We start from the raw sequence: 26,204 nt of genomic DNA, 5'->3' as shown, positions 1-26,204 counted from the left end.
ATCTGCGCAGCTTTCCGCGAATTCCGCCTTCAAAAATGACCGGAGCGTGAGAGGAACAAAAAAAAAAAAGCAACCAGATGCTGAAATAAACCCGAGGCACAACTACGGCCCCGCCAGGTCAAAGTGTAATGAGGGAGCAGAGTGCGCAGCCCGCGCAGTCGTCTATTGTCGTCACTAGGCCTGGCGAATTCCTTCCTCAAAATAGACGGACCCCGCGCTCGTTACATGAATAAACGATACGTCGCGACGCGCTCTCACCAAGCAGATTACAAGGTGCAGCGAAGTGGCTGCTCTTTGGCCCCTCGTCGGGAAATACTGCACTCCGTTTCACCTTACCCTGGGACCGGCAGAGGACGCTACAAGCCATTGGAGCCAATCAAGTGCCGTGTGAGAGTCGCGTGTCCCCCGGAAGAGACTGATCGACGCGCGAGGCATGTATTCACGTGATGCGTTCACACCGCTGGATTGGCGGGAATGGCTCGTAGCGTCCGTCGCGGTACATCGTAAGCTATAACGAAGTATAGACCGGAAAAGTAGCGTCAGCAATTGCCAACGGTCACATGATTAAGAAAATATGTGCCTATGCCCTAGTGAGAGCAACTTTTTTCCTGTTTGCTCGAATAGGAACGCGTACAGAAGAGGACTGTGTCTCCTTGTGGATAAAGCCGGATTTGCAGCCACGGAACCGCTACAACCGGGACCTTTTAGCAAACCGTTACCGTGTTCCGCGTACCGCACTGCCGCAGCCTATGAAGCAGGCTTTTAAGCGCGCGCACGGGTGATACCGCGACCGCTGCGCGGGCGTTTATAAACAGGTTTCAAATGTTCCGTTAGTGCGGTACGCGGAACACGGTAACGGTTTGCTAAAAGTCCCCAGTGCAATGTACAAACCGTATGCGTAGTAGATAGGTCCCCGGATTCTTGACGACAGCGAAATGGATTGGACTTAATAGTGTGTTTGTGACGCGATAGAACCTTCGGAGCTATTGAAATCCACCCAGGAAGCAAAACTGATAACGCCAAATATTTTCAATGAAAATATTTGGCGTTATCTCGAGCCACCAACTGCAGGTGCGGAATATGCGACTGAAACAATTTCGTAGGTACCGGTACCAGCATAATCTAAATTATGCTTGGTATGCCATGTTTCAGAGGTATGCACTAATAAGAAAATAAGTAAAATAACTCTGCGTCTTTCTGGTCAAATTCAAAATTATGTAACTGTGACTAGTAAAACTTGATGCCCCAAACATATTAGTCACCTGACAAAACATGACCAATGTCCAGGAACGCGTCTTCTTGGTGGATGGTGTAATATAGTACATAATGGTGTAATATAGAGATGTCTTGAGTGTTGCCCCTTTTTTGTCCGACGTCTCCGGTTCTTCAATGCTGTGTAACATCAACCTGATCGCCTGCCTGCTCACTCTATCTTCAACAATATACAAGGTGAGAGAATGCAGTGCGCATAATTTCCATCAAGATGATGAAGTAAAACCTAATTCTCCTACAATTTACACACAAGATGATTTGTTGGAATAAAATTTAACTAATCAAGAATGTGCTATATGTAAGAGCTCAGCTTGTAATAACTGTAATATCTAATTACGGTTTGCAAAATTGGTTTCATTAAAAAAAGCGAATCCACAGAAGCGTACGTAAGGAATATTGAAATAATAAATAGGTGCGTGGTTGTGTCGCGACAACAGTTTGCTCTTACGAAGCCAATGTTTCATTTTGAGTTCAGACTAGACACGCGACATATTTTGGTTGCAATCGTAGCCACTCGGAAAGGGCGCCCGCCGGTTCCGGCATAAAGGCCGACTTGATAACAACTTACTGCGTGCCACCTATCGCGCAGTATATTCTGATTTTAGTGCTGCGTAAAGTACATCTAAAACATACTTGAAGTAAAGCACAAAGTAAACGAGAGGTCATTTACTATCGGGGAAAAATAAAATGCGAACAGAGGAGCGCGTGGCTCGAGGTACAGGCTGCGCCACCTGGAAGAGAGCCTAGGGGCCAGGGTGCGTGGCCTACTACGATGTGTTCACGCCACTCGCTCAGCGCTCCTCAAGCTTCGGCAGCCCGCCTCTTAGTATACTGAGTTTACTAAGAGGCGCTATCACCGCTTAGTATACTACCGCCGCTAGTATACTTAGTATACTAGCGGTGATAGCTTGAAGCGTATAGGCTGCAAGCTATCACCGCTATCTTTGCTTGCTCAGCCCGTGCGGTGCGAAGAAGCTCGCCGCAAGCGTCGAGGGAGCAAAGATAGCGGTGATAGCTTTCAGCGCACTGAGAGGCGCACTGCCGAAGCTTGGGGAGCGCAGAGCGAAGGGCGTGAACACATCGGAGTAGGCCACGCACCCTCGCCCCTAGGCTCACTTCCAGGTGGCGCAGCCTGTAGCGCGAGCCACGCGCTCCTCTGTTCGCATTTCATTTTTCCCCGATAGTACTTGAAGTAAAGTAGTAAGTATACGGGTTGCAATGTGCTTGAAGTAAAGTAGTAAGTACACGGGGTACGATGTACTTGAATTAAAGTACTATAAATACAATTTACTTCCAAAAAGTATAAGTATACTCAAAACAATCTTTCATGGTGTCCTTCGACTGTATATACAGTGTTTTCCTTTTAACAATTAGCAATGAGTTTCACCTGAATATCTAATGTACTCTATCAGAATACATTAGAAACTAATTTAATACTCAAATAGTTTGTGCAAGGATTTTTTGTTTTTTTTGTTAACCGGCATGCATTGCTTTAGAAATAATCAAAGCTGCATCATTTTTTTTAACGGAAATGGCGGCAAATATTGGATAAAGTCCACTGGACACAGAGTAGTTGTTTTAATCTCTCTAACGAAATGGTTAACGCAAAAAAAAATTATAAGTCACGCTTTTGTATCGGTCTTATTCCGCCATTCATTTCCTCAAGAAAATGATCAGATAATGTCTCGAAAGACGATAGCGCGTTTTCACATTACGATATGCCATTTGTTTGGCTTTCAAATTTGGGGATTCTACTTCGAAGTCGGGAGTAGTACCTTCCTCAAAGAGTTCGAGAACAAATGCGTTAGTAAAGTGCGAGTACATGTCCAGAAAATGTACTTCAAGTAAAGACCAAGTTTTCTAAACCTGTTTGATTTAGTCCATGAAGTACTACTTCTCGGCACTGCTTTTTTGTATGTAAAAACATTGGAGAAATTATTAAGGTTTCCCGAACGATCTTCTAATCTTGGAAGATCTTCATATTCTGATATTCGGGAAAAAAGACAGCGCAAAGAGGTCACTTTTGCGTTACCCTTTAGCACACGATTCTTCAAGTTCAGCACAAACTACGGAAGCACGAGATGAGCTTCAGAGTGGATGTAGCATTTTGTTGCCTCCTTTGAGTGAGGTTGCAGTGTGTACTCCTTCTGTAGTCGGCGAGAGTTCCTACGCTACGGAGAGGAGGGGACAAGCACGTTTCTCAAAAGAGTCGTCTCCTTGAGCTACGATAAAGAAAGAAACGCGTCTTCGGCACTGATTCCGGAGTTACTTGGCCTCACTCGCGACTTGTCCACACCCGCACCTCAAAGAAGGGTTCTTGCAGTGGGGTCTCGTGAACATTTTAGGGAATTTTGGTTCCTTCATCTAATCCACTTCCCCCTCCCCACTCTGCCTAAGTCACATGCTCTCCCCTTTTTGCAAATATCAGCCCATTTTCCAACATCTTATTGCTTTTTATGTAGGAATATTTGTTGACAAGCAAACCCACCACTGAAATTTGGTCAAGGAGCGTCAGATTGACGCTCCTTGACCACGTGACGTGGTCAAGGAGCGTCAATCTGACATCTCATGTGCCAGTCTTGAAAATGGTCTGTCTCAGGCCGGAACGTCGACCAACTATACCAATAATATGTTTTAAAAACTCCAACAACCGTCTCACGTCGTGCGTTTTCTTGCGTATATACTTTTCGTCATCCTGCGCTTCGTTTCTCTCTCTCTCTCTCTCTCTCTATATACATATATATATATATATATATATTTATGTATATATTAATTTTCTCGAGAAACATATGATGCTTTTTCTTTCTTTTTTATTCAGGTTATAAGATTGCGCTTGGTCGGCTGAGCGCGCACCCTGAGTAAGAGAACACTAACAAGCGTATCGGAAAAGCCACATAACTGCTTCTCCCAGTACCTTGAATATATGTGTTAAAGGCTGCTAGGCGTTCGTGGGGGCAGGAATCAATTAAACGATTAATGAATCAGCTATTTTATTGATTTCACCTGGTGTCCTTTTGTGCACCTCTAAAAACAATTGCAGTTAAAAACTTATAATATATGAATATGTATTTAGCCCGGATGTAGTCGCTTCCAGGGGAATTAATTTTTTCAGGTATTGTTCTGGAAACAAGGCCAAGCAAGGTTCTCCAAGGCCAGGTTTCAAAATATGTAAATAACTCTTCATTTTAAAATTAACGACTTCATTGGTTCAACAACGTGTCCACGAAGGAAACAGCCCAACTTACTTAACGACACCAGAAGTACAATCATTTATTTCGTTTAACAGTCGCTCTAAGTGTGCCACGCAACATTCTTACATAATAGGTGGGTCAAACCGCAATAGCTTTTTTTACGTTAAAAGTAGGGCAGAAGGCATATGGAAATAATATTTCTGCTATGATCGCTCATTGTTAACCGTTTGTGTGTGCAGACACATTGTGTCACTTTAAACGCAATGACTGAAACTACTGAAAGGATCTTTGCTAACGGCATAAACTGTAGTCAGGTATATCGTAAGAATTTTGCCAAAAGGCCTTCCCAAAGTCAAGTTACCACCAGAGGGTGCTCTTCCGAAAAGCAAAACAGTCCGCAACCGAGGTGTACGTCGCGCTGCCGTTGCGTATCTCGTCATCGCTATTGCCTTTTCCAGTTTTTCCGAGAAGCTATCGGTTTCCCCGACTGGCACGAGGAGGCGTTGATCTATTGTATTTTTAACTCGTATACGAATATATAAATGCAGATAGTAGGACTATTTAGGCCAACTTGGAACTAAATCTAAAATAAAGTTACTTACAAAGAAATAAAAAATAACATCCGGTCAAACTGTTGAACATCAAATATCTTGAAAACCGTAGGCTTAGGAAAACAAAACTGGACAACACATTCGTTTGTGCGTGTGCTGCCCACATTTTTTACCTAATGCTTATGTCTCCAAAACATGTTCATTCGTCCGTGTGTATGCCGCTACCTGCTTTCTGAAAGTGAAGAAATGCTATCGCTTGATGTCGAAGCGCTTTATGAAGTCTGGAATTACAGTCAGTGCGCTGGGGATCTGGAGGAAGTTTACTATGATGAATTTAACCCGATACTGGGGAAGGTGGGAGACTTACTGGAATTCCACTGTAAAATATTCTTCCTACTTTTTCTCCACTCGTGGGTTGAAATAATCATCATGAAACATGCTGAAAATCCCATTCGGAATTTATAGGTGGTGTGATCAAAATGTTCCGGAACTGAATTTGGTAGAGTAAAAAGAGGCGTGTAGCGCAGCTCCTAATATGCACAAAGCGACGCCCCTTGGTATAACGAGATACGAGAGTCCCTTCTTTAGACAGATTCTCGCACATCACGGTGCTGCACTCTTTTACGCTACGAACAAGATACGAGAGTCCCTTCTTTAGACAGATTCTCGCACATCACGGTGCTGCACTCTTTTACGCTACAAAATCAGTCTCGGAACCTTTTGAACAAACCTCGTAACAACTGCAAGGTAAGCGTAACAAAAATATCAGTTGACGTGTGGAAATAATGCTCGCCTATTCCTATTGCTTAATGTATTTTAATCAAATGTTATTGCGTAAGGTTTTCGTCATTTGTCATTAGCCTAACGAACATGTTAAACTACAGGATTACATGCATAAAAAATCACTAAAAGAATGTGAAAAACTATCCATTCTACGAATTGCACGAAATGCCCCGGAAAGAAAGGCTGCGGACAGCCAACCATTCCCGAAAGAAACGTCAAAACTGTGGTTTGAGTAGCCAGTTCCACGGCAATAGGAATGATTGTTGATAATAATTACGAAAGATTATCTCATGCACACGTGCATATTATTCCAATGACCAAAAACAAAAACAAAAAAAAAACACTGCAGAATATATGTTTCTAGACGAATCCAATGACGCACGTCCAACCATTTGAATACGGGCATGCTGTAGCCAGCGGAAGCATAAGCAACGCAGCACGTGGCCTATTATCGTTATACGCCTCTTCTTGCTTCGTGATTGATTCCTTGGCGGCCTTATGGGCTAACGCAGCAATCCCATTAGCTACGGAGCAGTAATGAGATGTTCGAGGCTCGTCTGTAGCGGGCATAGCGGACACACATTTTCTTTTCAGCCTCATTAGAATTTCAAAATGGACAAGCTCGATATTATACCCCGTTTCATCTCAAGTCAGAGCCCTTCTAAGGCTACGAGCCAATAGGGCCAAATAAGCTGTTTGGAAAGCGCCAGATCAGGACATTTGTCTTATATATTTGGGCGTGTTACTGCCAACCGATCAAACCAAGTGCCATGATTGATTGCGTCGTGATATCGGGTTTTAGTTTGTGCGTTTGTGTTCTTTTCATGTCGGAAGTAGCAGTTGGCCCCTACTCTGATTGCAGTTGAAACGGAGCATAGAAGTCACCAACCTTCCCACCGGCACCGCGCGTGTTACCTGATGCCTGCCCTGTCCATCAGCGAACTTAGAATCTTCTCAAAATTTTGATAACAAGCAACCTCTACAACGTCTTTTTCTTTTTCTTTTCTCTCTGTTGAACGCGCAGTCTCGTTTGGCGAGACACGCTTGGAGTCCGCATAAAGGAGGATTTTCGTTTCTTTCTCGACTCGTGTTTAATGGGTGCCTCGGGACTTCTCGCCTTAACCTTTCGTTTTGAACGCAATATTTATAACCGAAGCCGCCGTTAAAGGAAACTTTAACTCTAAGAAGCTTTAAGAACCTAAAATCAAATGTAATTCATATTTGTACAGAAAACTAATTCTGTGAACGCCAAACAAAACAGCAAAACAACAAAAATCAGTTTCTTCAAGCCAAAAGCATTTAGTTTTTGCGGGAAGAATAATAAATCCTGCAGCTGGTTGATACAATCGTTAGAAAGAGTTTATTCGTTTCCCGCTTCCTGTCGTTATCGGGGTCCGTTTGAGTTGGTTATGTGTGGCCAGCCAGGTTACCCCGATGCTTTTATGACCCAGAGTTTGTTCCATTCTGAATTTAAAGAAAAGGGGGACACTGCATCTATGCCTGATTAAGAGTTAAAAAAATGAAAGCCGTTTACAACTCCCAGTAACGCCGGATTACAGCGCAGCTCTTGAGGAAGTGGATGGAAGGGTAATCAGGGATAGGTGACTCCTTGACTTCAGGTGGTCTCAGGGGGGGGGGGGGGGGGTCACGTGACCTGGGGGGGGATCACGCAACCCGGGGGGTCACGTGACCTGGGTGGTCACGCGACCTTACGGTTACGCCGACGGCGACGCCGAAGCCGACAGCGACGCCGCTCAAGCCGGAAACGGGAGCCTAAGAGCTGCGCTCTAAAATGCACACGTGGGAGGGCGGGAAAATTCTGTCATTGCAAGTAAAGGCACTGGTACGCTTCGGTAAACTGATGCGTACAAACGAGCGAGATCTATGGTTTGGTGCAGGTACACTCAGCGTAAATATGGGTTGGTCCAGTTTTGTGCCAGCCCCGAGATGCAAACTAAAGCGTGGCGTGCCTCTAGTGAGATAATCTATAAAACTGACTATGATAATAAGAAAGGTTGCCGTTTCGACTTTCTTTGTTTTTTTTTACTGTTAAAAAATTTAAGGTTTTTTTTTTTTTTTTTTTGACCCCCAGCACGAACGCCGTTGGGTCAAATCACACTACCCCACTATCTACTTATTTCGTTTTTTATGACAACAGTTTTTTGTCTTTATCTGTGTCAAAGGGCATCGTGTTTTAAATATCAAGATGCGTTAGACCATTAGACGCCTCAGTGAGACCAAAAGTTTTTTTTTCTAACATTATTAGGTATATTAAAGCTGCTGATGTTTTTACAAAATTTGACAGCTCCGATTCGTTGACGTAAAATTGCATAGTCGTCTAGGTATATCTACCGGACTGGTTCTGATGACATCGTCGTATGAATTGAATTTTTGAGTTTCAATGCGATCCATTCTTGCAAGTCATAGTCTTTATTGTCCTCAAATGGGGGCTCGACGACGGCGGAGAAGGCGACATAAAGGAGACATGAAAAGAAAAAAAAAAACATTTTTTTCTGAACAGCTGGATGCTAAAAAGTCATAGAACGAAATTACAACAAAAATAAAGCATTTAAATAGCTATATTTACCGCACGAAACGAATTTGTAGTCGGCACCCTCGAGCGCCGAGAAAAAGAGGCTGCTATTTAGCACATGACTGGCCGCTATTCGTCACGTGGCGCTTGGGCTCTTTCGGGAGCTTCCTGTTGTCTCTAGAAGTTGCTTATTCATCTTCATTTGAAGTGCAACACCCAACGAAGATTAATACGTAAGTCCCGGAGCCCAAAGGAAGCTTCTGAAAGAGCGCAATCACCACATGAAAGACCTTTGCGCCGCTCTGAGATTGACGGTGATGGCGGCTGCTGTGCTCCCTTCCGGCGGTGGCGCCATGGAGAAACGCCTTGAATCGGCGGCGCACCCCAATTCCTACTTTTTAAAACGTGTTGACGATATTGTGGGGATCGCAATGCTGGGGGCGTAAACAGTGTGATCACTAGAATTTTGTCGGCAAGCTCGGCGATCCCCGTGGTAATGTTTTTTTTTTTTTTTTTTCTTAAATGTGGATTATACGCTGAACGCGATCATCGCGTAAGCATGTGATTTTAACTCGTGCCAACCAATGCCCCGACATATGTATAATTAGTGAATAGAGCCCAATCACTGCACTGACGCAATTAGTCAGACCTTAACAATCTGTCGAACTCAAAACGTGCCCTGTGCTGTGCTAACCCAATCTCCTGTTAATGAGAACCATTGGCAGCACATAATCGGCTCCAGGTCATGCGGCCGCTTGTACTGGTTGCGAATTTTGGGCGGAAACGCTTTTCGTTTTCCTCAATTTTCTTTTGCGACTGTTATTGCCCGGAAAGAAATAAACTAAAGCGTGTTTGATAAATTCTGCATCTTGAGAAATAATTCTAAGCGGTATTTACTGAATGAGAAACTAAGTGTTAAATGGTGCCTTTAAAAGGACACAAAAATATTAACACAAAAGTTAAACGCACATTTCTTTTTTAATGGAAATAAAATTGTGAGCGCAGTATCTACGCCGCCAGACGCAATATAGGTAGTGAAATCCATGCTAGACTCTTCGCCGATTAACGAATAGCTACGCTCATTTTGTCGGCTCTCGTGAGTTGAAGAGGTGATTGACGTGGGTGGTATGTTTGTTATGAAATTGTTTCTCCGTGCCGCAGTATTCATCTATTCGACATACTTGTATGTTTGAGAAACAACCTATGAAGGGTCATTATCGTCTTTAAAATTGTGTCGAGGTCTTTTTTTTTTTTTGCTTTGGCTTCAAACTATAACAAACATGGCTGGCGGCTAATGTGGCAAGCGGTTTCACACGCCATGTAACTTGTTGAGCTCGCCTATTTTTATGAGTGCGAGTGGTTCCGCGCCCATCGAGGTTTTGAGAGTCAACCCACGTTTTTTGCAGAAAACTGCCGTAAGTAGACGGCACTGGAACGCGGGCTTGTTTTCGTGGCGGGACTGGCGTAAGCTTAGCCTCCTACGTTTGCTTTTTTCCTTCATCTGGCTTCTTTTGTTCGTTGGCTCTTTTTGCTGCTGAATAGAAGTGTAGGTTCCCTTAAATCGGCCACGCTACTTTGAGATATAGAGCAAGCATCGTGATGGCGACCATCGTTTTAGTATTTGAGAGGAAACCTGCACAGGTTAAAATTACCAAGCTATTTGGCTGGCAAAAGTTGCGTGTTCGTCTCGCATCAGATTTGTCCAGGTATCTTTCCATCATTGCGCTTCACAAGGAGCGTTGCTCTCAAGTTTTGAGCACTAAATTTGCTTGCTATAAAGTGAATATTTTTAGGCCGCATTCAAATCGCCTGTCATGACGCTCACCTACCTCACTCGCGAACGCCGTGAGAAAAAAAAACACACAGAAAATTTGAAAGGATTGTACATTGATTCTGTCGATTATTTTACTTCTTTCGGTGGCTTTTTACAGCATATTAACAGACACTGACAGACGCTTCTTTTAGTTTGTGGCTCGTCCATAATGGAGAGCTAGAACACAACTCTCAAGGTCGCATCTTCTGCGCGTTGCTGACGGTTTTCAACGAGGGCCGAATAGCAGACGGACGCAAGCGATGGCGGATGCGGATACGCGGCTTTCATGCCCACGTCTAACTGGCGTTCAAAGTGGTAGTACAGTATGTTCTCATAGCGGACAATGCCGACGCCGGGCGTCTGCCCACTCAACTAGCAGACGGTGTCAGATGGAAGTCTAGACGAACAGGACATTACAACAGGGATACATTAGGCTCATGTACGTGTTCAGCCGGGCAGCCAAGCCAATCCAGCAGTAATCGATGTGGCCACCGTTTTGTGCCCGGGGCCTGGAGTGGGTGGTGAACTTTCCCTACATATAACCTAACGTCGCAAATAGTGCGGAAAACAAATTTTGTGAAATTTGTTTTGGAGAATATCTGTCCGATTTAAGCCCCTTAAACAATAGTTTTCTTTTTATTTCACTGTTTATTTAAGCTGGAAATGTTTCTCCGAGAAAAAATCGGAAATTCTGCATTGTACGGTACACCAGAATATAATTAAATATCGATAAAACCTAATTAAACATTAACCTAATTAAACATCAATAAATAAAAAGACTTTTGTAGGTATTTACCTTAAATAATTTCAAATATTCTTCTAATAAAATTATCTAGGAAGTGGTAGCGGAGCGTTGCCGCAGGATACTGCCCAGAACGGCGTTACTACCGAAAGCTCGCGCTGCTCCTTCGCAGTAGACTCTTCAGCGTGGTCCAGGAGCGTTTCCATTTCCCCGGTAGCCTGAGGCAATGCTATGCTGAAATTGCCTATGAGCATTCTAGAAACGGAAACAATCGACATGTCCTGGAACCAGAGTTTTGAGAATTTTCTGCGATTCTCTTGTTTTTTTGTTGTTGTTTTTTTTTTTTGGTTTTTTTTGCACAAGTCGTTTAGCACTAATGGGATACTGAACCAAATATTTCAGGGTCCAGAATAAGTGACGCACTAGCTTTCCACGAGCCAGCAGCCGCCGGTGTGCGCAAACACACGCATCGAATTTGACGTCATTGTCTTCCATTCACGGTCAAGATGACTAAGAAATGTATGGGTTCCGGGCCAAAGGAGGATAACGACAGGTTTTCCATCTCCAGAAGTGAAAACTGCGTGCATGTTAGACCAATTAATCGCCTACCTTTTATACCGGACCACACTGTAAAGATAAAAACCTGTTTTTATACTCCTCCCCAAAGCCGACACATTTCACGCTCATCTTAAGCGTGAATAAAGGACCACGACGTCAATTTTGTTGCGTGCGCTCGCGCACACTGGCGGCTACTGGCTCGTCGAAAGATCGTACTCCAGATATTATGCGCGCTGAAATGTTTGTTTCAGTATCCCTTAAATGAGGAATTCTGCCGCACATTCTGCCAGACACTGTGAGAATACCACCAAACCAGACAAGGGGTGCGCCTGTCTCTCAAACGACGCAAGTATCGTAACTGACAAAGCATAAAGGGCAGGGAGGCACTAATGTGGCGATGCAGGCGAGTTGGTTATGCATGTTGAAAGTAGTGAAAGCGCTTTCAATCTTTCTCAGTGGCTGAGAAACTTCTGAAGAAGTTCAGGGGCAAAAGCCAAAAGGACAAGCAAAAAAAGAGAGCAAGACCCCACGTGATGCCATACTTACACAGGGTATCACACAATATAAAAAAGTGTCGGAAAGGTTCGAGGTACCTCTGGTATTTTCAGCACCACGTAAACTGGCTCAACTATGTCCGAGGATAAAAGAAAAATGCAAAGATAAGCGGTATTGCACAGTGAAGCACGTAAACAAATACGTGGAATGTGCGGTGGGCGTGGTCTATAAAATTCCATTGGGCTGCGGCAAGGTTTATATAGGCCAGACCGGAAGGTGCTTGAATGAAGCGTTGCGTGAACATGCTTTATCACTGCGTTCAACAACAAGAGCCCATTTACACATACATTGCAGAGATTGCCGCTGCATTCCCAACTTCCAAGGCACTACAATCGTTGGGAGAGGTAAAGAAAAGGTGGCGAGGGAGGTACTGGAGGCTTATATGATAAAGAAGGAATATCCTGATAAGTGTATCAGTCAACCCTCACTTTTCCTTCGCAAAAAGGAAGTGTACTTTATTGACACGTGTGGTGGCCGAGTCATTGATGACTAGTCACATTTGTAGTATTTGTGTCTTTTGCTGGTTTTATTTTGCTGTTTCTATTTTTTCCAATAAAAAATTCAGTTAATAATAAGCGCTCGTCTTGTTTGCCTCTCCGTCTCCGTCTTCGTATTCGTCTTTATTGTGCGCTTTCATTATTTTCAACAGGGAGGCACTTCAGTTGTCCCGTCTCTAGCGCGTGATCCTTACATGGACGAAGCTTCGGTGTCTTTCCCACCTCCCGCTCGTGCGCGCAGCCGGAGCACGGTATGGAGCGCTTGCTAGAGACCAGGCGTTAGATATCATACACACACAAGCATATACCTCTGCCCTTCTCATTTTTTCAAAGACTATAGTTGGTCCACGCAGCGCCACCTAACTTTCTTCAGCATCGCGGCTAGCGCGTTCGTGCAGTGTCTCCTGTTTAGCGGCCACTCTTTCCGAGCTTGAGCTAATTTTCCGCTTGGGGCGGGGCATCAATTCATCACCAATGAGGTCATGCTCAGGCGGCCATGTCTTGTAGCGGTATTGGCCGGAGTCACCTGTTCAGGATTGTGCGTCTCACTGGGTGATAGGGATCAGCACGGATGTCGACCGTTCGTTGGTTTGAAGGAGCGCCGTTTCCGGATTAGCGTCCGCACAAAGTACAACTCGTTTCGCCACTTCCCGAAGATTTGGCCGATTCCTGACTACGAGGGTAGATTGAAAAAGTTTCCGGAATGAAAATAAAAACAAGATATATCTGATTTAAGTTATAATTTTTTTTTGAAATAATCCCCCTGAAGCTCGACACACTTGGTCCAGCGTTTCTACAGCTTTTTGATTCCCTCCCGGGAGTGACGTACTTCCAGATCCCCAAAATACCTGTACACAGCCTCCATCACCTCTTCATTCGACGAAAATCTCATTCCCGCGAGGAATGCCTTTAGCTTCGGGAAGAGGTGGAAGTCCGAGGGAACCACATCAGGCGACTGTGGTGAATGCGGAGGGAGTTTTAACTACAGTTCTGTCAGTTTTTGCTGAGTGACTGCTCTTCAATGGGAGGGGGCATTGTCCTGGTGAAAAAAAGAAAAAAAACCACCTGTATCTTGTCCATTCATGGGCGTTTCCCTTAATTTTATGGTTTCGTGTGTCCAAAGTGAGTTTTGTAGTACTGACCAGTAACAAGTTTTGCATTTTCAAGATAATCAATGAGGAAGATTATTTTGGCATCACCCAAAAATACTGATGCCATCACCTTGCCAGCCCACAGAATGGTCTTTGCGTCCTCAGAGCGATTCACCGGGCCCAGTTCATTCGCACGATTGAGGTCTTCTTTCTGGCGTGTAATGGAGAACGCAAGTCCCGTCCATTGTTACAAGTTTACGCTTGAAATCCGTTGGATTTGCCTGAAACACTTGCAAATTGTCGGTTGTCGTTCGGGGTCGAATTCGTTTTCGCTCCGGATTGATCAAGTGCTGCACCGATCTTACAGAAAGTCTCTTTAATCACAATTCATTGTGTAAAATATGTACAACTTCTTCAGAACAAATACACACTGCTTCCTTAATTTCACGCACTTTTATGCGGCGGTCTTTCAAAACCAAGTCTTGAATTTTATCCTCAATTTCTGATGTGGTATCTGTTTTTGGACGTCCTGAACGTGGACGCTTGATGTTGGAAACCCAAACACTCACGGTGGAAAGCGAAGGGGATGAGTCCTCAAAAACACAATTCAACCTGGATTTGACTTTATTCGCAGTGTTTCTCTCAGAGTAAAAAAAAAAAAGAAAATTATTACCGCTCGCACTTTGTGTGTGATAGTGTGGTGGCAGCTATGCTTTCGCCGGACTAGTCGACCGCCTTACTTTTAAAAACTTACCTCGCTCTCTGCACGTAGCTATTGGCGGGGTCGTGATCACGCGGGGAAAGATCGACGCACGACTCGTATTTCAACGAGCACGTTGCTTCCACCGGAATGTCAGCTTAGGAATTGAAAAAGTACCGCGCGGGGCACGTGACTTAATGTAACGTTTGAGCTATGAACCTGCTGGTAACGCTACTAGATTACCTCAGTCGGAAAACTACCGCGGAGAGGAGCACTCCTCCTCACTCACTGCAGTCCGCCTCCCGTCGTATGAAGCGCCATCTAGATTTGCGTTCCAGAACTGTGGGATTCATAGAGTACGGTGGAACGCCATCGAGACGATGCGGTTCGAATCGTACGTATTCTCTAGAATACACTGCAGTTACCATAACAGCGATCCGCCGCGTCGAACATCGAAGGCTAGCCGTGGTGCGAGAAGGGGTGTACTGCTCGTGCAAGCAGCATCTTTGAGGAGTTCCGTAACTCAGCTACTCTAATAGCGTTGCCTGCTGGTGAATAACAGCTCATCATAAAGGTCACAAAACAAATGCGGCATTACTGACTCCTAGCCGCTCCCGAATATGCGACTTTTCTCGTATTGAAAAAACAGCACGACCGGGACGAGGGAAAAAAAATAAATACAATGGAGTCCTACAAACTTGCCCAAATGTCGCTTCCAGTAGCCATTACTGTTATCCTGGTAAATTTAGGGCGATGTGGTTGTGCGCAAATGAGTTGATAAGTGACGGGTATAGGCCATGTCGGTTAAAAAGGTTTGTGAAATTCACCATAAAGAAGGCCTTATTACTTTAAATTCAACCATCAACTGGCTTACTTGGCCAAATATAAACCCATAATATGGTTTGTGCTTGAATGCCAGCCAAGTAAATGTTAGGGAAGTTATTAAATGATCAAGTCTAACTGATGTAATTCAAAGGATGATCCGGTTTGTAAAGTTGGCTAAAAAAAACAAACCCGGTACAGCATAACTTTATCTCAGAGCAATCGAGGTGCATATTTTCCAATATGTATGTCCTAATTTTCTTACTTCTAATTTATGTTTCTTTCGCGATTTATTTGTGCCATTTCTAAACATCAAGATGGAGTGTTTCGATGTTTATTTATGTAATACGCACATCCTAGCAAAATGCCATTGTGCTTTACGGTGAAGACCAATAGCAAGAGCCGTATCCTACGCAATTATTAGGGTTCTTTACGGGCTTCGAGAGAGACTGAAGTGGAGATAAATAGTCAAATATGTAACAATAACTTTGTCAGACATCTGTACACCTTGATGAAACGATCGGAAAGTGTCCGCCATCTGCATTGCACATTTCGAGATCATCATATTGTAGAAGCATGCTCAGCCACAAGAACTATTCTTAGCTTTATTATTTTTTAAGTTATTTATCGTTTATTTATTCATTCATGTATGTATAATAACTGTTAGTACGTATGCATCAAATGAGCATTGCAGCATGTGGGGCGTAGCTGCTTACATTTTAAACAAATATAGCTCAAAGAGAAGAAAAACAGCTACCATAGGAGAAATTGAAGAACTCTCAGCAATAGTATAATGTCATCAGCAATGATGGCCTGAATAAAGTTCTACCAAACAAAGCAGAAAACAAAATTATGCGCGCTCGGTAGAGTTGACACCGGACGCCTGTCCCAGCAGCGGCATTGGATATAAACCTCGCCAGCCTAGTACCTTATTTTACCTACGTATTGTTAGATCTCAAAAATGAACGAGTGTGTATTATTTGCATATCCCTACCTTACCGCCTGCTTCCTATGACGCGATGAAAACAACATGCTACCTACTGGACTGGGGTGGTCGGTCCTATCGATAGCCTAAAACATCCACCCGTCCCGATAATATTTCTTCCAAAATCATTAAGAACACAAAAGTCATATCTAATGCTTCTCCAAGTAATTATCTAGCAGTTCGTCGGTGATAAACCTTTACTGTCTGAATATAAGGTTAGGGAATGTATTCCGGTATTCATGAACGGTGATCGCGCGCTTTGTTGAAACTCCACGCCAACGCGTCCCCCTGACGTCACGTTGTAGCAGTGGCGTTCCTGTGCGCAGGCCCCACGCGCCGACCTTTATGCGAATTTTGTTTCTGCGCCCGCACAGTCCCCACACATCGTGTGGGAAGTGTGCATTTTTCAAAACCTCGTGTGGGTTGTTTGTAAACCGGGCGATGGATCGAAAGCTCACTGAGACGTCTGTTTGAATTATTTTTTTCTGCTTTGATCGACGGTAAACAGACCAACGCCAGAATTTGAGTGTGAAAATTTCGGTTTAACACGCCTTGCCTTGAGCGGATCTCGACGGGTGTGTTTTGTCTCCTAACACCCAGAATTCCGCTAAAAGGTCCTGCACTCTCTGAACGGCAGCGCGCTCTGCTCTTCGTGTTTGTTTTGACCTTGACTGTGCTTAAAGCGTAATGGTTAAGAAATCTCAATCGGACCTAACTTAATTTCCAACACCCAGTAAATATTCACTCCTCTACGTCTTTCAGAAACTGTGCTACCAGAATCCCAACAACACGACTCAGAGTGACTTCTATTACACGAGTAATCACCATCTGTTAAATAAACTAGATTACTGTAGAAACATTGCCTTTCCGAACACATTTATTTTATTTGAAATCAATACACTGTGTGGAAATTTAAAATCAAAGCTCGCAACCGCTATCAATACCACATCAGTATTAGCTATCATTTGTATTGGGAAAGTGACCGAAATGAAATGATTGCAGGTGGACATATGCTGCGCAGATGGACATGTGCATACTTTCGATCTCGTTTTCCCGTCTCTTTTTTGGTTCGGAGTTATTTGGTTTAGTTCGTCTCAGAGTATATGGCAAAGTGTAAGATAGATATTGAATATCATTCACTTAAAAATGGAGGCGTACTTCTTGATCAACTGTAGTGGAGGCTGAAATGACATTGATGCTTCAGCAGCGGCGCCACTAGAATGGTATAGTTTATAGCATCTAGCCTCGTGCACATGTTGACACCAGGACCATGACTGCAACGCAACATTATCTTTTGTGAAGTGGCTCGTTAACGTTTTCTCCTTAATGTCTTCAAAGCAACTTCGGAATAAAACAAAAGACGCAGCGAATAAGCGGTTGGATTGTGGTCTTGTGACGTTCTGGCGTTGCTAGAAGGGTGAGAAGATAAACAACGTCTAACCGCTGCGATGCTGTCTCTGAGTAGTACCGTTGAGTTGTGGGTCTCGATAAAGGACTGGCGTTACTATGGCGAGTTGTTTGTGTACTGCGCATTCATACTTCAATGAGGCTTGCTGATTCTGTGCTCGAAATAGGGGCAACGGGTCACTAGTAATGCTGAGCCGCATACGCTTATGTAAATATCCTGCATATGGTTTCCTCTGGGCCGTAAAAAAAGGAAGCCCTGTGTTGTAACCGGGTGCTACTTTTATATTTCTCGGACTGTGGAGCAACGTGGGCCGCTGCCTCAATAAACGCTGCCGACCGAGATGACAAACACGCTTTGCGTGGGACGCGACACGCCCTAGAAAGAATAAAAAGCTTAAAAGCATAGTTTTGCACAGTTATTTATTGTGCTTCTCGTTTTTATGTTCTTCCACTGAGTGGTGGACTGTAACGTGGACTGGGCACATAAAGCTCGGTTTTATTAAACCCTGTCCCTTCTGTTCTGATTGAAGAATTATATCACAACATTAGTATGATGCACCGAGAGCTTTTTCCCTCGCATCATATAGTTACCTTCTAGCAGCTTTGGCAAACAGGGCTATTCAATCTACCCACTTTAAAACTATAGATTTAATCCGGGCTTCTAAAGGCAAGGATTCAAGTTCAAAAACCTCTCATTGCGCTCTTTTTCTGTTTTCTTCTTTCCAGCTCCTATCTGTGATGAAAGTGGTGATCTCAGGTAGTGCGTGAACGGACTTAGTAAAGCGAGCTTTACTTTCTGGAAGTAGGACTTAAAGCGGTCAAGATTTTCAGCTGAGATTGAAGTAATGCTGAGAGAAAGAAGGATGTTTGCTATTTGGTAAGTCTGGAGTTCCGTGTTTATAAAACAGGACAGTGAGAAAAAGTTATAACTTAGTGACAAAAAGCAATTCAGAAGTTTTACCAGCTTAAATAGAGAAACATTGTAAAGTTGGCGCTTGCTGCGTCTAAGCCATTTTCCGGTTTTATAAAATATTAAAAAGTCCCAGTTTCACAACCTGGAAACTAAATCGTAAGGCCAAGTTGAAAGGGATAAGGGCAAGTATTTCTGCGGAATTTCAAGTCCGTTTTAGAATACGCCCACTACACAGTTCAATAATTTTGTTGTAACATATAACGTACTTAACGCATGACGTGGTCGGTTATCGAAGGCATATACTTTCATAAAATAGGTTTACTTGGAAGTAAATAAAAGAACATAGCTTAGTTTGCTGTCAGATGCTACGCATGTGTTTCTGGTGACTTATTGATATTTAAGGAATAAAATGTTACTTTAATCCCTCGGTGATGTTAAAGTGTAGCTCTGGCCATCGACTGACAAACTTTACAAAATTTGAGAATCGGTCATTAAGGTTTTGAAGAAGTCATAGTCATTCACAAGATTGAGGTTCAAAATCTTGAAAAAAAGAAATCCAATAAACCTTCTAAAAAAATTCACTACATTCACTCCAGTCTGCGAATCTTATTTTCGTGCATTTATATCTCTCATCTACAGGCCTGTAATAGGCGCTGACAGCTGGCTTGACGAAAAAAAAATTTTTCATACTGCCGCCTTCCATAAAATTGAACATTTAACTGTTGGTGGAATTCTATTATAAAATGTTTTGATTTCATCACTCAATTCTGGTGTCGTAAGTAAGATCATACGACCATTTCGACTTAACAGAATGAGGACACGCATATCCGGGCTAAGTAAATGCAAATGCAATTGTATTCGGTCACTATTGCGTGTCTTCATTTGCCCAACGTTCTAGCGTTGCCGATAAACTTCACATGTATGCACGCTCTTAAAAACTATGATAAGTACAAAACATTTTAGAATAAATAATATACATTACAGTATTTTCTTTTTAATTTGCTTACAAGTTGTCCTAAAGTTTCAAATCTAAAGTTTTTATTAAATCAAGGAACTTCTTTGAGGACGAGGCAAACACGTCGGTCGGGGACCACGCCTTTCCGGCACCATGAACTTGTAGGTTTTAAGTTTGGGAAGCGCCTCTGGCGAGCGAATATAAATATTTCTCGGTCGTGTTTGGGTTGTAATGGGTGAGTGCTTCCGCTCTTTCACGTTGCTAGCTGACGCTAAGCTGGTAGAATTTCATTCGTGAATACCCCCCCCCCCCCCCCCCCCAATTTCCGAAATGAAATAACAAGAACAAGAAAGCTCAGAGAATTAATTCTCATTGTTTCGATAAGACAATGAAAGTGCGAGCTGCATTTTTGTTTTGTATATTTAAACGTTTTGTTATATTTTTCAGAGGAGCTGTTACCACGCGTAGACAGATGCTGACTCAGAGGCTTGTAAACGAGTGTGGCTCGTGCATGGTCAAAGGTTCCAGTGCTGGTTTGCTCGGTACAAGTATTGAGTACACTCTCGCGTGTTAGGGTCGCCCTCGCGTTTCCTGGCCAAGAGAAAAAGACCTATCGCAATAGAGTAATTCTGCTTTTAACGCGACAGCGTTAAAAAGCGCGTGTTGCAAAACATCGGAGTCCTGGCGGAAATGCCGGCGTCGGTGCCGTGACGGCAAAATCGTGATTGGCTGATAGGGTGATGACGTCAGAGCCCCATGACCTGACTCGGGAATTTCAAACCCACAACGCTCCCGTGAAAGGCTACGTCACGCCTGGAATGAAAGTGATTGAAAACATGACATGTAACACAAAATAAAGATCGCTGCGTATGTCAAATGATTTTCTTTTAGAAAGTAATTCATTTGACCCAGAAAAAAATGTGAACAATTTAGGCGGGATTTCCACCCGAGATTTTTCGGTTGCGAGCCAGACACGCTACAAACTAGGTCATGTCCTCCGCGCTTTCTGCTCACTGAGAGGGAGACCATCAGAGGCGAATGAGAAGGCGATGCGAACAGAACCCGACGACGCTATCACGTTCCATTCTTAAAGGCGAAGCTTTAGCGTCCTCCGAATTGTTTACTATTTTTCGGGTTTAGTTTCGCCCGCAGTTTAAGAGGGGTCTCGGTACTTGTCAAATTGTTTTAAGAAAAAGTGTGAATCACTCACCACGATTGACGCGGTGATTGGTCCTCGGATGATCCAGAATAAGTCTTGCCTGACGTTGGTTGTCCAGCAGCTGTTGGCAAAAGTACCCCAGTTCACTTTGTCCCGATTAATATTAAAAACTATATCCAAGCCTTTAAATGCTTCAATTAAAAGCCTAAAACAAAAAAAAATGCTCCGTATGTTTTTTACAATTTTACGACGGCTCTCTGGGTCTGATAATAAAAGCTCTGCTCCATTTCAAACTAAGTCCGAGCGCTACGATACTACGATAAAATGTAGCCAACCAAGCAGCACTAAAAGTGCATCTGCCGTCGCCTTTGAGCGTTTACTTTCACCGGCTAAACTAAACACGCACAATCAATGGGTCGTGATCTTGCGCTTAGTTGTTTTTCTACCGGTGCACGGCATCCAGCACGACCTCGCTGCCTTCACTTGTAGTTTTAATCTGTGTGCGCGATTGACGTGTCATCAAAGAATGGTGGCTCTCGCTGTAGGCGCTGTAGCTGAAACACCTTCGTCCGGTCTTTACCCTTTCAATGAGTATCCATACGGTGTTTTATTACAGACCGTCTGAGAGAAAGAACTATCAACTCTGGCTCGCGCGGGCGAGTTGAAAAGGATTTAAGTGCCACTCAGCTTTTAGAACTCAGATTGGGCGAGTTGGCTGTTCATGTCGGTCGACATTTTGGCGCATTCAAAACAGTTTCACTCAAGCTTTCACACACACAAAAGAAATAAAACTCTCACACAGCGCCCACTAACATTACAAAGTTGTTAGTGAGCGCTGTGTGTGAGTTTCATTCCTTTTGTGTGTGTGAAAGGATGAGCAGCAGTTCTTTGAGTGCGCTACAACGTCGACCAACCACTCAGCTTGTGCGATGGCTTTGGCACTGCTCTCTTTTACATAAATGTGGCTTCGACGTTGTTAAACTGGCCCAAATGTGGACGTCAGAACATGCCGTGCCTAGACACAAGTCGACGCTGGCATGTCTTTCGGTTACGTTCAAGTAGCTAAGATACACCACACTTTGTTCACGACGTTGAAGAATATGTTTCTGCGTACTTTACAGTTCTAATGTCACGTGATAAATAGAGTCTAAGTTTTGTATTAGGAAGAGCGAATTAAAATTACCTTTTTTGAACTACGCCTATGCTATAATCCCAATTTTAAAACCGCCATCAAATTTCTCCCGAGATGTGCCCCAATAAATCAATAAATAGTAAACAAGTAAGTCAAATTGAGGAATTATCACGCTAATTAATGCAGAACCGTTCTTCCTTAAATGCTTTCAGTCTAAAAAAAAATACACGATGCTCTGACCTGATTGCTTAAAACTACCTCCACGTTATATTTATTAGAATTTCAGACAACTGCTCAAAATTCTGATGAACAGTATCTGGGCCAATGTCTTGAGTTCGGGTACGTTGTGTAGCCTTTGTAGCAAAGTTCGCCTTTTGTTTCAAGGCTCGTATGCATTAGTGATGGTTATATCTTCGTCTTATTTTTCGATAATTCCAGCGACCAATGTAGTGAAAGGTACAGTTAGTAAAAGCTTAATAAGAACAGACTGAAGACAAATGTAAGCGCGAGAATCTAAAACAGTACAAGGAGCTGGCCGCACTTTTGAAAAGAACAAAGTGATACTCAAGAGTTTTTTGCAACAAAGCGTGTATTTCTGGGAGTATACGCTGCAGAACCCAGGGATCCTGGGTTCGAGCTCCACCCCTGCCCGTTTCGATCTGGATGAGCATCGTACCGGCGTGCGGTCGTGTATCACTGCTGCGTGGTGCACGTTAAATACCCCAGGCTAGCGGTTGTACTGCACTGGCCAAATTGCTCATCTACAGCGTGTGACTCGTCGCAACTTTAATGGCAGACCAACTACACGCTGTATAAATATCCCCACAACCCCAATTATTATTATTTTGTGAGTATAGACTTGTATGTATTAACACCACATCGGAAACCTTGTATTGTTAGCACGAGTGGTTCGCAATGAAAATACAAATATTTCTGTTGGAATTTTTTTCTCACGAAATGGATGGTACATACGCGAGCGAAATAGAGGTTACCTTATATGTTGTCTCTGAGACAATCGATATAATAAGGGCCGCTTTGTTTATTTTCGGCCGCCATTACGTATTTATCACGAGCTCTGGCTTAATATGGTAGAACCAATTTTCCTGATGCGTTAGGTCTAACAAACAGTGACTCAGTGTGAAAGCAGAGGATGTGAGCACTCCAAATAACTGACATATATTTTTGCAAATTTGTACGGCTACATGGATATATGCTAAATGCCCTTCTTTGCTTCTACAACCGTGCGGTGTCCTTCCGCTCTTATTGACGTCACTCTATTTTATTCTTGATCAAATAAACTGCACAAAAAACAAAGGGTTGAACTCTCTGAATTTGTAATCTAATATTGAAAAAAAAAAAAAAAACATATTTTATTATTTCTAAGTAACGGAATGCACTCCATCATCCAGCTTCGAGTTATCCCCTTCTTGTTTCTCGAGAAGCAGACATTGTGTTTGTAAAATATAATTATAGACCGCTTTGTTCTTTTCTTTTTCGGAAACTCAGATGCTGCACTTACTATCTAGCAGGAGCTTTAGTGAAACGACCGCAATAATTTAGACTTCTTTGAAATTCGGTTTAATCTTAAATCCTTCGAGTTCTTCGTGCCCCATTCGCCGATACAGCGAGGCGACTCAAAAAGTGGCACTTGCTTTTACAGCGCGTTTTCATATTACGGGTGTTGAGTAACTGGCAGAAAAATACGTGGGCGCATGCTTTCAAAGAATACTCTCTTAGGCTATAGGCTATACTTTCCTTCGCCTCGTTCATAACAAAAAGAATGATAAGAAACAAGAACGATATTGATGGCTAGCGCCAAAGGCACACGTCGACGTGATGCCCATTTCAAATTTCCCGAAGCAGCGTCTACACAGGCCAATAAAATCAAACTCGCAAATTTTCGACAGCAACAAACGCAGAGGTTGAACGTCCACCGAACAGCCCCCGTTTGCTTTCACGTCGGGAGGATAAACAGGGCAGTGAAAATTCGGCCGGAGAGGCCAGAACACTTCGTCTTCCAGTCGATCGAATATTGACGCACTTTAAGAAAAAGGTCTCGTTTCCCAAGCTGTTTGAATAGACAAAAAGAAAGCAAGACAGAGTTGCGATGGGCCTATCAAGTGAAGCCCACTTAGGTCTAGAAGAGACAGAAAAAAAAATGGCACTCACGTCTTTCATGTCGGCGCACCTACCGCCTTGGAATATCATTAAAACATTATCCTGCACATTTTCTTTTTCATTTTCTCGTGCCTTACATTAACCCTTTCTACCTCGAATTGATTGTAAGGATATAAGACTTCGTGTCAAAGCGTACGCGAGCAATAAAAAAAGATAAAGAAAAAGACGCGGGGAAGCGCCGCAACGCGAACAAAATATCGGGTTCCGCCCGAACGCAAAAGTCTGCGGATGTGGAACGAGCGTAAGCTCCCCGTGCTCAGGGTAATCTTGGAGAGGTGTGGTGAGCTGAAGTGGCTTTTGTCGTTTCACTTACAGGGTGTCATCCAGCGTCGCTCGCGCCACGACCCAGGGAATGATGAACAGCACGGGCAGGCCTGAAATAGAAGGAACACTACTTTGGTCACACCTGACCAAATCGTAATTCGTGGATACGTTTTCGGTTGGTAAATCTGACTGAAATCATTTCAGCGTCGAGACTCGTACGAGGACATCCGACGAGAACGCCATTAGTACCCGCTAAGTCGCACGGGCTCTTACTCCACTCGTTGGAAGAGAACCCCAATGCGAGAGGGAGTTCTGTTGCAGATCTCATAATTAAAGTGGAAATCTTACTCTATATGAAATGCTAGACGACGATAGCGCAAAGAGGGTGTCGCCGGTTTTTTTGTCTTTTTTCTAAAATATAAAGGACGCGATCAAAAATACTCTGGTGGAAGAAAGTGCCCCGTTATAGCACTTATCTAATAAATAAATCTTGGTGCCAGGTAAAAGCAGCTCAAAAACAAAAATTAAAAAACAAATCGCCGATGTCGGGTGTTTGTAGTAAGAGTTTCGAGCAGAGTAATACGTGAACTACAACCGCTCAGTTGTGCGGAACATGTACTGAGTGCTCAATTTAGCAAAATATTCGTGTGGCACTTTTGAGTTATGGTAGTAAGTGCTAAGTACTATCCTTTAAAGGACGTTAGGTGAAAAATAAAATTTACTGTCGTAGCTGTTTCAATAATGCTCTCACAGCACTGGATGAAATACGTGGCATTAGGTTGCCCGGCTAATATTATTCTGGCATTTCTATTGAATTCCTTACAGAACAATTGTTTTTTTTAAATTTCTGAACATTCAATAAAATGTAGAGACTGTTGCAATGCCAATTCAATGAGCACCAAAAAGGAAAGCTGTGTACCTAAGCGTTTATACCGAAGACAAAAGTGCAAAGGCAATCATAGATACAACAATCTCCCGAACCTTTAGGAAGAATGTGTCCGTCTCAATTTCTGGCACTATATTTATTAAGGTAGCAGCGCGCTGATTAGATATCAATATACGGCAGATTCTTTCAAAAGAATTTAGCTTAAGGGAAAAGCTAATTTATATAATAATTTCCAAGTATTAAGGTGCCTAGAATAGGCTTTTAGGTCCACTTAATGGAAATTTTAATATGCGACAGCTTCTTTGAAAGACACTGTATTAAAGAAATATATCATTTATATCATAAGTAACAAATGTCAAAGTTCTTGGGTGATGCCTTTAGGTCAACTGAATGGTGCACCAGTCCTTGAAGGCGACGATAATTTCGTATCATAAGCTGATACATTCTTTACTAACAAAAGAAAACGAAATTAAATACTCCTGTACACACACACAACCAAAACCACGGCATATCAATCCCTTTTAATGCGCACATTGATCAATTTTTAGACTCGTGGCGTCGTAGGTGTAGGGTTTATTATCCGAAACTTACATCGCCATAGAGCAAACTATCATACAAGGGAGAGCAGTAACCCGAGTAGTTACGTCGCGTATTACATTGCTCTCATATATGAATAACGCCAGTAATCTATTCTATTTCATGCCAACTCACAAGTGACCAGAAGCTGTTGCAATTTGGCACGAATCACATTTACATAAAAAGCAATCTGAATCAAAATGCAACAAATTATGCACATATTTTTTGTATCATTATTTGATATTTTTTAAGCTAATTCACTGCGGCCCCGGCTTCTCAAATTTCCTCTCTGTGCGCGACGTTTCTCCGAATCGGGCTGCATATAATTCAGACTGTTTTATTTTCGAAACACCGCGAAGGTGTTTTGTTTATATCTTACATCTGTATAGCATTAGATACCATTTTACCCTGAAGATAAACCTAGCCTTTGTGATGGAAGGTAAGTTGCTTGTCTCGGGCTTTGGGGAAATGGCGTATCGAGGTATCGCAAACAGCTACTGCTATTTAGAGTTTTGTTTTCAGAACTCCTTGCTGAATCAGCCTGTTCAGCATGACTAGGGCGTGTGCAATGCTCGATAAGAGAGCTTTTTTTATGTTGAAAGTAGTTTCAGAACGGTTGAGGGTGTATTACCCTGCTTTGT

At 43.1% G+C, this 26,204-nt stretch overlaps 1 protein-coding gene across 1 annotated transcript in view; it reads right to left on the bottom strand.

Moving 5' to 3' along the window:
* Window positions 1–26,204, bottom strand: part of LOC120841721 (parathyroid hormone/parathyroid hormone-related peptide receptor-like) — a 294,650-nt gene that overhangs the window by 59,873 nt on the left and 208,573 nt on the right. Inside the window, exons 7-8 of the mRNA XM_040212683.1 lie at window positions 24,151–24,211; window positions 20,579–20,648 (exon numbers count right to left, since the gene is read on the bottom strand). Coding sequence (XP_040068617.1) covers window positions 20,579–20,648; window positions 24,151–24,211 — 131 coding nt within the window. The remainder of the gene's footprint in view (window positions 1–20,578; window positions 20,649–24,150; window positions 24,212–26,204) is intronic.

This window comes from Ixodes scapularis, unplaced genomic scaffold (assembly GCF_016920785.2).
Source record: "Ixodes scapularis isolate PalLabHiFi unplaced genomic scaffold, ASM1692078v2 PGA_scaffold5__190_contigs__length_132052651, whole genome shotgun sequence".
Taxonomy (NCBI): domain Eukaryota; kingdom Metazoa; phylum Arthropoda; class Arachnida; order Ixodida; family Ixodidae; genus Ixodes; species Ixodes scapularis.
This window is presented reverse-complemented; position numbering and strand designations above follow the sequence as displayed.